The 14,899-nt window shown below is 40.5% G+C and overlaps 1 protein-coding gene across 1 annotated transcript in view; it reads left to right on the top strand.

The window, feature by feature from the left end:
- LOC119725832 (serine/arginine repetitive matrix protein 2-like) overlaps positions 1-13,344 on the top strand; it is a 55,947-nt gene extending 42,603 nt beyond the window's left edge. Inside the window, exons 12-21 of the mRNA XM_038197421.1 lie at positions 552-758; positions 3,337-3,470; positions 4,207-4,585; positions 5,564-5,696; positions 6,854-7,012; positions 8,029-8,178; positions 9,130-9,326; positions 9,829-9,912; positions 11,246-11,336; positions 12,965-13,344. Of these exons, the coding sequence (XP_038053349.1) occupies positions 552-758; positions 3,337-3,470; positions 4,207-4,585; positions 5,564-5,696; positions 6,854-7,012; positions 8,029-8,178; positions 9,130-9,326; positions 9,829-9,912; positions 11,246-11,336; positions 12,965-13,071 (1,641 nt within the window). The 3' untranslated portion in view covers positions 13,072-13,344. The remainder of the gene's footprint in view (positions 1-551; positions 759-3,336; positions 3,471-4,206; positions 4,586-5,563; positions 5,697-6,853; positions 7,013-8,028; positions 8,179-9,129; positions 9,327-9,828; positions 9,913-11,245; positions 11,337-12,964) is intronic.
- The last annotated feature ends 1,555 nt before the right edge of the window (positions 13,345-14,899 follow it).

Here is a 14,899-nt window from a genome sequence, read left to right as displayed (position 1 = left end):
ACCTAACAGTCGAATCGGGCATGTTTTCAGAAAAGTGGGGTTTGTATTCAAAATCATGTTTAATGTTTTGCTGAGTAGAATAATAGGTCTTCCACATGCTTTTTAGTTGGTTTCATTAGGATGTTTTGTTCAAAAGATACAGCAATCACAATACGGGAACTTGAAAAACCACTTGGGCCGTTTTTTTTTATTTATCAAGTTTACAGATCGAAGCCGGTCGAATAAGTCACACGTTACTCGTGAACAAAGGAAATAAATCCTTTGTGTGTTTCTCTAACTGCGCTATCTCGCTCTCAAGGAAATTGGCCCAAGACGATTTGCAACCCTTGAGTTTGATGAAGAATAGCGTTTGTTCCAATGCATTGATTTGAATGAAATAAAGTTTGTATGGTAGATTGGTTATCTGACTTAAAGAAGTAATTTGAAAATATTCCAAAACTCACATGAAATATATTTTATTAATTGGTTTTCGACTGTTAGGATTTTTTTGTTGGACAAGCTATAGCATGGGCAGTCCGCCTTAAATTAGCTTTTTATGTCCCTACTTGCAGAAAACATTCAATAACAGCGTCAAAGAGTCTCCAAAATCGCCCAAGAAGTTCCTGCCTAAGACGTTAGACTTGAACACGTCCAGACTAACATTGACGTTAGAGGAAGCCATGCACAATGTGACCAGGCTACTAGAGATCTTGAAGGGACAGTACACAGAGTTGGAACTACTGGAGAAGCAAGTTGGAAGTCTAAATGACCTTCTAAAGGTGTGTGAATGAGGATTATCTTTCTAATGGACTACGTGCATGAACGGTAGATGGCTCGATTACTTTTGACACCCCTCGTGGGAGGGACACGGAGGGACACTCCCTGATATTTCCAGCCTCACTTCCAGTCAGTTTGTATTTATTGACCGGTCAATATGTGTACTGTCTATAGACCAGCTTATATAAGCACGTTGACCAGTCAGTTTTAAGCTTTAGTCCATCATTTGCAGCTATCCGAAAAATAACTGGTGTAATTATTGTTGAAAAACAAACTTGGTTGAAAGATAGTAAGGGAACTAAACTCCCTGTGAAATTATTCTTTCTGGCAAGCCGTCTTTTTGAAGTAATCTACGAAAGAAGGCCTTTCCAGCGGTGTTTCTTAAGATGCACTGTAGGAAATTTAAATTAGTAATTCGTTTTGTTATTCGGCGAAGCGCGCGCAAAAGCATTGCTATAATTCGTCGGATCGGTGCGGGACATCGCGTAGCTGCAATCGGCTCAGTGAGAACGTGTCTCAGACGCTGAATTCAGGCCCAACTCAAAACATGATTCAGCAAATTATGATTAGAAATTGAGATCCTAGAATGCTGTTTTTCTCGGAATATACAGCTGAAGGTGAGCGGAAACTTCATCAGGTTGGGGCAAGTTCGCGCAAGGACTATAGTTAACCATTGGTCGACTAACGCTTGCCCGAACTCTGTCTAGTCGACGATGGTTAACTACGCTAGTCGACTATTTGGAACCAACCTACTGAGGTTAGTTGCTTCGCTGGTAACCATAGCCGCGCGCGTTCATAACGTACAGCAGGGAGCCAGGATCCAGACGTTTTGCAATGACATTTTGACCAGCGTTTGACTAGAGACGTTCGCACTTTGCTATTAGTGCGCAGGCGTAAGGTACGTCACAAATCAACCACTAGTCGACTAATGGTCCTTGCCCGAACTTGGCCTATGTTGTTCAGTACCCTTCTTTATATTTTGAGCACTTTTGTTGCTTCAAACGAACAAAATGCACAAATTACAAATGATGGACTATGTCTTTAAGTATATTGCCCAGTCAGTATAGGTATATTGCCCAGTCAATATGCATATTGATGGACCCGTCAATATAGGTATATTGACCAGTTGATATATATTGACCAGTCGATATATTAGTATATTGACCAGGTGATATAGGTGACCAGGTGATCTCTGTCAGTGGATATGTATGTAGGTATATTGGTCAGTCATTTTAGGTACCGGTATGGTATATTGACCAGTTGACCAGTTCGCGCCGGGATTATTTTGACAAGAACAGAAGGAGGCGCAGGATTAATTTTCACTCGGCATCATGCCAGGCGGGTTGAAGCCACGGGCAGCACACTCATATTACCGTCCTCGCTCGCTGTGAGCGGGTCGCTGACAGATATTTTCGGCCTCGCTCGTATTGTGTTTATCCGTCATCCGTTCCGAATACTGCAAAACCTTTGAATGTATACACGTCTTCCGACGTAAATTTGTTAACATACTTCGATATTTCTTAAAAGGCTTCATAAAATGTATTTCTTTTTCATGTAATCCTGGAAAATGCACATTTGTGTCCCATTTAGCCTTATTGTCAATTTTCAGTTTTCTATTTTTAGGGCATTTCCACTCTTTGGCTTTTATGCTAATGCAAAATTCATATGCATGAGCAAATGTGTGATGTCATTTCAGGCAGACACCTCAATATTACAACTATTTTAGCACCAAAATTTGCCAGATTTTTTGATATTTTGCCGTCATAAATATTCTTCTCTTTGGTGATTCGTTGTTGTTTCAGTACATGACAGTAAGCCAATGAGTAAAGTTTCTCACAAATGCTTTCCGTTAACAAATTTCGGCTTCACAATTTGAACAGAAAATTCCTAAACTGAACAGTGTCTTCCTGAGATGACATCACAGTAACATCAGCCTCATTTGTCAGGAAAAGCATGAATAATTTTAAATGTTTAAAAAATTGGCACTTTTCAATACAATTACCCAAACAGGGATGTCAAATAGTTTCCATACATTTAAGTGGAGTAGAAGTTGCACAAAATATGTTCCCATGTAAAAGTCATGTCATTAGCCCTTTAACCCTAACCGCCCTGAATCCTTTAAAATCCTCTCTGCCAAAGTGTAGGAATTTGGAGGATTGAGGTTACATGGCAAAAGTGCATTACTGATTTCGTAAGATGCACTTTGTCAAGGTTTTGGGCCAGACTTTGTGTTATTTTTGCTCAGCCATGCATAAATATAGGCCTGGATTATGCTTGAAATCCTCCGTTCTGCTCAAGGATGTCACTGGCCAAGCCTCAAAATATTGAGAGCCACTGCCGCAGGATTTTGCAGGATTCAGGCTGTGGTCACCCCTCCACGGACCATATTCAAGAAATAATGGAGGAATTTGAAGGATTGAGGTTATATGTTATTTTTCCATTCAATGCCAATTTGAGAATTTTGCAGGATTGAGGCTACATCCTAGCAAAAAGGCCTAAGGAGTAAGGGTTAAAGTTCTCCCTGTGCGGTGCTCGTCCCGAAATGTAAACTCTTAAGAAAATGATGTCGTTGCATTTCAGAGGATTCGCGAGCGTAAGAAGAGAGAGTCGACGATGAGTATACAGGTGAAGACTGCCCTCGAGAGTTTTGACTTCTTGAACGAGGTCGATGGAGATGATGGTCCCATCGACAGTGGTAGCGGCAGTATGGATGAGTATGTCTAATCACATTTATGTTATGTTTTTTTTTATAGCTAAGGCTAGTGTTGTAGTTGAGTACTTTGCCTCGAGTACATGTGTATTCCAGTGGGTACACATATTTGCCTGGAGTTTTTGCTTCACACTAGTCGGTACAGAAACTTCTATGTACCCATCAAGTTTCATGACAACCTTAACCCACTTATAGAAAAAGACCTTTTTAAAGTTCTGTCCACGGATCACAAGAAGGTTAGTGTTTTTTCAGCAAAATGAATACAAATCACATAGGGATGCGTGTGAACTGTTTTCGTTTTGCTGAAAGAACGCACACCTTTTTTTGTGATCCTTGGACAGAACTTTAAAACGGTGGTTGTGTTTAAAATTCAGTAACATTGAAAAGTACATGAGTTATTTGAATGATTCTTATACATGTACTAAAAGAAAGCTTATGAATTGGGCTTTCCTATCCTATATTTTGAAAGTGCTACATGCAGAACTTCACTGAAACAATGGTCCCGATATTTGGGTTTCGGTTTTTTGGACTCAGCTTGTATATACCTACCAAATTTCAAGACAATCACGGAATGTTTTAAAATTGTGTTATTCCATGATTACAAGTACATGTGATGATTTCAATGGATGTTTGCCTGGAGATTTTGTTGTCTGGGCAATACGGAAACACTCTATGTACATATTCCTACCAAGTTTCGTGACAATCAGACCTTGTTTTAAAATTGTGTTGTTTCATTTTAGGAACAGATCTAGTTTTGCGTCGGATGAGTTCTGCAAGTCCCAATCCTCCGACAGACTCAGTGACTGCGCCAGCCTGGATGATGCCCTCCCCCGTTGTGATTCCTCCCCCTCCCTCCCCTCGTACTCTTCCCCTTCCCCCCTCCCCCAGAACCTCCCCATGACCCGGGCCAACCGCGGCTCCCGTATCATCAACATGAGCGAGAAACGCGAGAGCCGGCTGATCGAGATGAACGAGCAGCGCGAGCGACGACTGGTGGACTCGCCGGGGGAGACGTGTTGGGAGGAAGGTTCCGAGACCGGCCCGAAACTTACAACAAACAACGACTCCATTGATATGGTGCTAGTCCAACACCTGATGTACATTGAATACTTGCTGAGCGTAAGTTAAAATAATATGGTGCTGATATGGACTCCGCGCACAAGCGGTAGATGGCTCTTTATGACACTTTCGATAGCTGCAGTGGGAGGGACACACCCCATGTGCGCACTTGTATGAAGCGAAGAAAGCGCAATTGACTATTTTCAATGTGCACAAACGTAAAGTCTCTACATGTAACATCAATGGTTTTATGGACTCTTCAGTAAATAAAATAAGCCAATGAAACATTCCAAATACCATCTCAGCTCCCTGGGGAGTATACAGCCCGATGTTGCCATTTCGGCGCAAAGCAGCTAAATCAACCACAATAACCATCTGTGCCCTCACAGGTACCCATTTACTCCTGGGTCGGGAGAAGCCATGAGTGACAAAGTGCCTTGCCCAAGGACACACGCACCGTAGCCGCAGGCTGGACTCCAACCCACAACCCGCAGAATTACCCGCAGACCACAAATTCAATGCTCCAGACCATGAGGCCTCAGCACTCCACACATTCATTCCACAAAAAAATATGTGCATTAGACATCAAAGATTACAAATCCAGTTGAACACCTTTATAACAAAGTCCTTAGGACTTTACAGATTACCTTGTTATAACAGGTACCTTGTACAGTAATGGAAAACAAAGAAAAACAAAGACTTGGGGCCTAACATTTTCCTTGTTATAAGCAAAATATTGTATTAACAGTGCTCTTCTTATCAGAATTCGACTGTATCAGTTAATCTGACGAGCGAAAAAAACTCACCCTCATTCTGTTTTTTGGGGAGCATTTTCTACAAAATGGCCTGCGCTCAGTTCCACCTCATCCTTTAGTCCTGCAGTGCCCAAACCACCCTGCCTGTTACTCCCTGTAGCACCTGAAACTGTCCAAGCACTCTATATTTGTATTGATTTCTCAGTGAATATTTAATACAATGTAATACAATGTAGTACATTTACTAATGGGTTAATTCCCCCACCGACTTTTTTCATTGTAGCACCTTGGAGCTTTTGGTCCCTTGAAGTTGAAGGAGACTGTCGCCTTACAGAAGCTCAAGAAGCAAGCAGTAATCATTGAGCAGCTACTAGTCCTGGCTGTCACCAGCACACCTATCACAAGGGCGGATGATGGTAGGTGACAATTGGCCTTATTCTTCAGCAGAGTTGCTGACTCGAGTCATGTGACTTGGACTCGAGTCGGACTCGAGTCGCTATTTTTGTGACTTGTGACTTGACTTGTAAATACCAGCTTTGACTTGTGACTTGACTTGGACTTGCAAACAATGACTTGTGACTTGACTTGGGATTGCAAAAAATGACTTGTTACCAACCCAAGTCAGACACTAAATCCAGTAAAATGAATAGTTCCCACTAGTTTCAAAAGTTTTCAATAAGACTGTCACAACAAACTACACAGTTTTCAATGACCAAGCCTCTTGCTTAATGTAATGGTTGAACAAACTTTGAAAGGAACCTTTCATGGAAAGAAAGCAGGCCTTTGTCAATTGCGTGTAAAATACCGGATAGCCTAACCCATTGGTAGGCGTTTAGTATACATCAAAATTGAACAATAAAGTGTTAGTATACTACATGTAATCGAGTGAGTGATGTCTTTTTTTCATGTCATCTCAACATTTATTTCTACAATGTAAAGTAAATTTATTAAAGTATACAAAGGGCTAATATCCGACAGATATGTGATAAACTACAAGAATAGTAATAGCAACACATTGAAAAAGAGGAATTAAGGAGGCATGTTCAAAATAACTCGTAAGTTGACGCCAGGTTCTTTTAGCTTATTACAGCTGGACAAAATAATGTGCAACTTGACGTGTTCTTGGACAAAGATACTTGTGACTTGACTTGTGTTTAGACCAAATGACTTGTGACTTGACTTGTGACTGGAGCTAATGACTTGTGACTTGACTTGTGACTGGACCTAATGACTTGTGACTTGACTTGGACTTGCAAACAATGACTTGTGACTTGACTTGGGATTGCAAAAAATGACTTGCTGCCACCTCTGTTCTTCAGCGCTTGAGGGCTCCAAACTCTACCTAGCTGCTGGTCTATTAGCGCCCTATGCAATAAAAAAAGTGGCCTATTAGTAATCAAGTTCAAATGATAAGAGTGTCCATGTAATAATAACAGAGTAATGCACCAAATGCTCTGAATGTAAAAGCCTACACACATCAAGTAAAGTCTCATGATGTCCATCAGCTGAGTTAGCACAGCTCTAGTCTCTGGTTCGAGTCCTGCTCAATTCTGTTAACATGTATTTTATACAGTGTTCCCCGAGTTGAAGCTGAACCCCCTGCTTCTGGAGTTCTGGCAGCACTGCGCAGAGAAGGAGGCCCTCTATGTGAACGCTGAGTCGTTCCTGCTTCAACTGGACGTCAAATTCGGCGCCAAACTGAGGACCAGCCATCCCGACATAGCTGATGATGGTAAGCCATTGGCCTTTAGGTGGACACAATATGAGGGCGCTGTTTAGTTTTGGGTACAGTTTGTTGTATTTTACCCAAATTTACCGAAACTGAATAGCACTCCCCTATAGGTCTCGTTCAAATGACGTCATTTCCTACAGACCATCCACGTGCATCGGCATTTTGAGCGTCAACTTGCATAACGCGCATCGGCTGCGACGTATTTCGAACACATTTCGAGCAACAAGCGCGCATGTTTGGAACATTTTCAACACTGCGCAATGCGTGCTTGATTGTGTAAATACGCAGTTGCAGTTCTCCCACAGATATGGCCGTCATTGAGCGAGCCCTATTGTGTCTGCCAAAACTTAAAAAGGCAAATTTCGATACATCCTTTGTCTCTTTTTTTTTAAGGTGAAAGTAGATCATTTGTCATTTGTGCATTTATATCGTTTGAAACATCAAAAGTGCTCAAAATCTGCAGACGGTGTTGCTTAACAACTAACCTGATGAAGTTTGAGCTCTGTGAATGCTGTGTATTCTGACAAAACAATATACTAGGATCTTGATTTCAGTTCAAAAGTTGCCGAGCCATATTTTGAATTGCACCCAACATCAGCATCCAGGACACGTCCTCATTCAGCCGATTGCAGCTACGCGATATCACGCACTGAACTGACAAGTAATAGCTCCACGCGTGTGTGTGCGTCGTGTCAGTGCTTGCGCGCACCCATTCATGGATTCGCTGAATTACAAACCAACTTACAAATTTCAAAAATGCATCACTGGACTCATCTTTGGAAATGACCTTCTTGTATTGTTTTCCTCAAAATGACAGCATGCCAGAAGGAATAATTTCGCAGGGAGTTTAGTGCCATTACTATCTTTAAACTATCCGGCGCTGTCAGTAAATACATCACTGTCAGCAATGCATCCAAGAATCCTTCCCATTTGTCCCTCCCAACTTTCTCCTCTTCGTTGACAGAACCTTGTGCATTGAGTCCTTTAACTTTTAACTTAACTTATTTTTATTGCAGTGTTCCAAAGCCTGTGCAATAGAATCATTGAGAGACCGGTGGACCTGTATCATCCGAAGACCATCATTAGTCTCTTCCAGTACATTGGGTTCTTTGCCACCGACGACCGGAAGAACCCGGAAAAGTTCATCAACGACCTCACCAAAGATTGTAAGTATGACAGCCTCCTTAATAAAAGACTTATCAGGTGATGTTTTCCTGTTGGTGTTTAGGTTTGGTACTTGTCCAAGAAACTCGTAGAATCTGTCCTGGCGCTTTTCTTAAATCTGTCTTTGATTTTGTTATCTAATGTTTTCTGGAAATTCCTGGAATCTATCTTGGGAAAACTTTTGGAATCTGTCCTGGAAACATTTGGAATCTGTCCTGAAATCTCCTGGGATCTTATAGAAACCGCTGTAATCTGTCCTGAAAATCCAAGAATTTGAAACATGTTAAGGAAAATTATTGACTTTTTTTTTCCTGTTCAGCCAAGTTTTGGAAGTTGAATTAGAACATGTCCTTTAAGGTCCTAGGTTTTATTATTGGTAAGTCCTGACCAGTCAGATCTGTCCTGGAAAATACAGGAATTTTGGAGCTGGCTCATAAATTCTGGAACTTGTGACGACTATATCCGGTTACACTTTTTTGTGTCGCCTAAAAGAAGTTTTGGGAGACACTGACCAGTCGTAAATTCTGTATTACCGTATGACCCTATGGCCGTATATATGTTAAAGTTTCGGTTCGGTTTTTTGAAAAAATATGCAGCAACTCTTGGGTGGGAAGACACAATTCTTCATCTGATTACTGAGGTCAAAGGTCATGTAGGGTTCATTAGAGGTCATTGTTCGAAATATGCTTCAAATGTTTTTTTCTTTGGCCACAGAATTTGATGGATTTGAATGTAACTTGGATGGTGTGTGATCCTTGGGTGGGGGTTCATCACAACTCTTCCAAAATGGGAGGTCAAAGGTCATTTAGGGGTCGTTTGAGGTGGTCTTTTAAAAATGCACAAATTTCGACTTTTGTTAAGAACACAAAACATATAGCATCGACTGTGGCAAAAGGTGACACATGCGATCTGCGGATCACTCGTTTACAATTCTATTTGGTTTGATTTGACAGTCGAGTTGACGGCCAGTTTGGAGCCCAGCAACCCTGAACTTCTAAAAGTTATGAAGAAGCTTCCAAAAGGGTCACTACTGTCCACCGGCAACTTGCGCGCCCTCGGGTTACTGCTGCTAGAGGACCGTGCCACTATACAGATGGGGGTCAGGGTATACTTGGAGTCCCTTGGAGGGGATGAAAAACTGAGGAAAAAGGTGGGTGTATCTTCCTTTGTGTATTTGTTAAACTTTGGGACTACAGGTCCTCAATGTGTTTAAGGAACAGGTACTTTGGAGGCGTTTTTTAGCTATGAAATTGTTAGGCATTCTGGCAAAATGAGACAGAACTGGGCAGAGATCGAAATAAGGATTTGGGGTATTAGGAAAGAGAATACAATTCTCCTTACAGTACTTTTTGTTGCACTTCGATGAGACATTCGGTTGACAAGTTATGGCTGTTTAAAGTTTGCATTTATTGACATTTCAAAAAGTAAAAATACCGAGGTAAAGGCCATTAAAGTTTTGAGGTTTTGAAACAAAAATGAAAGATGCCAATTGTTTTTTCTTAAAAACTTTTTTATTTGACATATTTGTTCTCTATCTTTAACATAATATGTGGTAGACATATCAAAGATTACAAATATGAATACATCTGAAAAGGAGTAGGTGTTCTACAACTCAAGTCAGATTTCTCATTTGTATGTGTCATTTTAATCAGGCTGTCAATGTGTATTTGGAGTGCTTAGAGGAGAGAGATTTGTCGTTACGTCAGGCCGGGTGTGCTGCAATCGCTGCTTTGAAGGTAAACTGAAACACGAAAATCTTTTGTAAGTTTGGATGGAGGTTTGTGGTCTACTGTAAGAGCCAACGGCTTGTCAGTTAGGGGGAAATGCAAAGTTAACCCTGCGCAGCGTTTACAAAAAAACTTTGCAACAACTCGTCACCTGCTGCCCAAAGGGCAGCAGGTACTTTCCCGCACTACGCAAGACCCTATTCATAGCAATACAACAAAAAGCCACGTGCCAGACCGTGTCCAGTCAGTTGCCAGACAGTGTGCTGGAAAGATAATTGACTGGCGGCTGTGGTATGCAGTTATGAAGGGAGATGGCTGTGTCAAGTTACAGGTCTTTGTTGATGTTTCAATGAGACTTGGCAGGAGGCCTGGTCGAAAGTTTGTTGACATGGCCTGGGTGTAGCCCTGGCTGCAAAGTTCATTGAACCAGCTGATTTGGCAAGGGTTGAATGAGGATTAGATAGGAGGTGAACGTTATTGGCCCTAAAAAAAATTCGTTTACCTGGGGCCCAAAGGGCAGCAGGTCACTCTGCGCAGGGTTTAACAGCTAGTAATTTGAGGTTCTAATCGAGGTTTTATGAGGTTTAACATGGTTTTGTGGAGTACCTCGGGGTAAAACCTCACATTGCCCCTCGTTTGATTTTGCATCTTCCCTTAGCAACTCCATTTCTGATGTTAAAGCATTTTTGTTGTTGTAATTTTTATTGTCAATTAATCAATACAAAGTTGAGTTTTCATTTTTAGAATGGACAGGCGCCTTTTGAACAAACATTTTTATTATGACAAGCGCCCCTTTAACAAAGACATTGACAAACTGGGGATCCGCCAACATAAACTAGATAGCTCAGTTGGTAGAGCACCGGAACAGTAATCTGGAGGTCGCAGGTTCAAACCCCGCTCCAGTCAATTTCTTTGTTCAACTTTCAAAATTTAAAAAGTTGTGTTAACATCCACTGTTTTTTTTTTCAATTATATGATACACATTTTCTGATCTGGAAATGAGTACATTTTCAGTCAGGTATTTGATGTTCATCCCAAACTAAGTGAAAGATTGTTAACCCTAAACCTCCAGGGCATTTTGGCTAGAAACCCTGACAAACGCAGCAACCTGCAACACTTGTCAAATGACAAGCCTGCCAAGTGCAGCAAGATCCATTGGGTCAAAAGTCTCAAGGCCAAACAGCCTCAGAGTCTGTGGTCACCTACAGCAGCAGGATACAACTGAGGCATTGTTCAATGGGACTAGCTCTCATTGTCTCAGAACTGGTCGTTTATGCACTGGTGTTGATAGCTGAATGCATCAAAAGTGCTTCTTTAACCACGGTTTTCCTTTCGTCATCAGGCCAGGGAGGCTTTGGATCAGCTGTTATACCTCCTGCGATGTGACATGGATGATGTCAAATCCACGGCCAAGGAAGCACTTATGGCATTCGGTAAGACCAAAACAATGTACAAATAGAACATAGATTGCGGGGGAAGTAGATCAAATATACTGGTCCTAAGGTGCTGACTGATTTGAATACCTCCTGACACCAAGCATAGGGAGGTAGTGTACATTGTTGTAGTACTTGTACTCGAGTATATTTTTGTGGTATTCGTACTCGTACTTGTACTCATGAAAATGTTCTCATACTCGTTCTCGTACAACCAAGAAAAAAAAATACCTAAACTTGTTCTTGTACTTGTACTGGTGACAAAAGTACTCTAACTTGTACTCTTGCAAATGTTCTCCTGCAAGAGTTTCAACAAATTTTTAGCGGAACATGCAGGAAAAGAACCGGTTTTCTACTGGAGGTTTCTGCATTTGTCAAATGCCTAATTTGACGGCAAAAAGCCCATGAAATTTTGATAAACACGTGACACATTGAAATTTGCTCCTTCTTTTGGAAAGTACTTGTACTTGTATTCGTACTCGTTCTCGAATTGGGGTACATTTTTTGTAACTCGTAATCGTACTCATTTTTCCTAACTCATGGGAATAAATAAGTCTCTGTAATGATGACATCACACTTTGTTTACATGTGTGCTTTCTTATGGGAGCCTAGTGGGGACAACAGTTTCAAAGCACTATAGAAAAGCACACACGTAAGTAGAGTGCGACGTCATCAGTTTGGAGGCTTATTGCCAGGTACTCAAGACCTCGAGATTCTGACCCTTTGGCGGGCGCCTTCCGTAACCGGTTGTTGTATGACAAAAACATGTCAGCCAAATGGACCTATCGACAGCTTAGTCCACATTTCTGATAAAATGTCACAATTTCTAAAGCCGACTCCGATTGGCTGGCGCCGGGGGTCGAATAAAGTTTGCATTGCTCACATATCGTCACCGGTTTCACGAAGGGACGGGCATGTGGATTTTGAAGAAAAACCGTTTTCGAGATAATCGCAAGAGAAATTCTCTGTTTTTAAAAGTGCAAAAACTACTACTTTGCAACAATTTTATGCAATAAGGAAACCATGACTAATTCTTGGATAGGTAAACTTTAATTTGAACCCATTAATTATAATTAATAAAGTGGTTAATAAGCCAAAAATAATTATTAAAGATGTCCGTCCCTTCGTGAAATCGAAAATCTCGCTGTTTCACATTCACGCCCTTCTTGTTTAATGTGCTTTTCCATAGGGAAGGGCGCGCGTGTTCGTAACAATGTAACAAAGATGGCAGTCCCTTCGTGAAATCGAAAATCTCCTGTTGACCTACTTTTACGCCTCTCCGTGCAATACGTTTTGTACGTGTTCAAGGGGCAGGCATGTTCGCGTCTCTTCGTGAAATCGCAAAATGCAATTATCGAGATGCCTGCCCCTGGCGTCATTAATGTTATTCAGGAATTAATGATGTTTTGCTTATGGAAACGTGTCAGAATGCTTGAGTACCATGTTTTAAAGCAAAATGGTGAAAAAACGTGAAATCTAAAATTTTTTCAATTTTATCATACCCGTCCCTTCGTGAAACCGGTGACAATATATCAGATGGCTCCTTTGGACAACGGGTGACACTCAGACTAAACACAAGGCAGAAGGTCACACAAAATCAAATGTTAATCTTTTTTTTTGGTTGCCAGGTGAGGAAGGCAAACAAGCCTATGAGCAAATATCCTACACACCCTACGGCCAGTACAACCACGACTACTCAGAAATTGATGTCCCTCTAATGACAACGGAACTGTAGCCACGTGCTCACGTCAGCTAAGTAAATAACACTGCTGCTGTTCCATGGATATACCTCAATTTGGAAGAGTTTTTTTCCTTAATCAGCATTATGTTAAAGGTAATATACAACATTTGCAAACGTCACAAAACAAAACTACCAAATTAGTATGAAATACCTTACTTGACTGTAAGTGAATAATAGTCTCAAGCATCCTGTGAAATCATGGCACCTGGTTTACTGTCATTTCCGAGAAAAGTGGAAATTTTGTATCGATTTCCAACGATGGTCGGCCGACAATCGTTGGCAAAAAAACTGACTTTGTTTTCAAAATACTGCCCCCAGTTTTCCAAATTTAGATAGTCCGCATTTTGTTGGCAATCAGTTACACATCCATGAAGGGGTGCAAGCCAGCTACTCTGGTTCCCTGACCTGACAATTATCTGACATCTGGAAATTGCCCTGTTTTGTCTGAAGTAGGGTCAGGGAGCCAGACTACAAGAACAGCATTTCTTAGTTTTTTCAGCATTTATGAAAACAAAATTTGAAACAGGTAAGTGAAACAATATTTGCAATAAAATACTAACCCCAAATCTATCAATTTCTTAAAATTACAGCTAAAGCAAATGTTGTATATAACCTTTAAGTTACATGTACCTTGAAAATTAAGTATGCAAGTTTAAACTTTTAGTGACTTTTTTCAGGCTCACTTGTAAGAAAACTTAAAAAATTGAGAATTGTTTTGCATTCTTATTTATTTTGCTTACTTGATGGTGCTCAGAGATAAGCAGAAACTGCTACTAGTCATTCCTGAAATCTGAACGAAACATTTCCCTTGAAATTTCGTGTTTTTTTCTATTGAAATGGTAAAATGGCGTGTGATTAATTTAGTCGTTTACATTGCCAGACACTATGTACAGATATTTAAATTGATCTTTTGTAAAAAGAAAATTGAGTTTCCACGAAATGAATAATCAAGAAAATTTACGCAGCATTTTTTTGCTACAATATTTACAACTGTAAAAATTATGTTGGCATTTTTGTTTTTGTTTTTTGATTGTGTTCTAAAAATTGCAACATGGCTGAGTTCTGTTCTTTTTGTACTATTAAGGGTTTAATTCAGTTTACAGTACATGAAAAATATGTGATAATAATGTGTTTGTGTAAATGTTGTTGTCTATGTATGGAAATTGTAAATTGAATTTTGTTGCAGTTGATTCTGGAAAAAAATCTCGTTTAAATTGCTTACAAATGGCAACCCAACGCACCGATTCTAAATTGTTAAATGTTGATCAATTGTAAATATTGACTGAAAAAGCCTCTCACCCTAACTCCATACTTTTTTTTACTAAGTACTGGACAAAGTCTGCCAAAATCCATCAATCACACTGCTCCATACTCCATCAATATTTAGTCACACCATGCCTGCAGGACCAAGTTCCACAACATCCACCAAAATGGGAGGATGGATTTTGATGGAGTTGGGGAGGGTAGGGTTCAGGCATCTGCCCAGTGTTCCTGTGAAAGGCAAATTGCCAAAAAAATATTGTACTACTCAGTATTATGCCACTTTTAAATGAGAAATTATTAATTACCACTACAAAATTCCTCTTACTGTACCCTTACGGCGACACATTATCATCAACAGTTATACCTTAGGGAGACCTGGTATAGTGTAGATGTCTCCCTAATGTATCAACTCCTATTTCAAGGCAAAATGTCACAAATAGGCTAAATTGATTCCTCGTGATGCTAAGCCCAAATTTTCAAAGTTTGGTGAGGGTAGGATAAGGTTAGGTTAGGCTTACGGGTCATCAAAGTTAGGATTTTGTTGCGCACAAGTTTATAA

Source organism: Patiria miniata, unplaced genomic scaffold (assembly GCF_015706575.1).
Source record: "Patiria miniata isolate m_02_andy unplaced genomic scaffold, ASM1570657v1 HiC_scaffold_19, whole genome shotgun sequence".
NCBI lineage: Eukaryota > Metazoa > Echinodermata > Asteroidea > Valvatida > Asterinidae > Patiria > Patiria miniata.
Note: the sequence above shows the minus strand (reverse complement) of the source record. Positions and strands in the feature narration are given on the sequence as shown.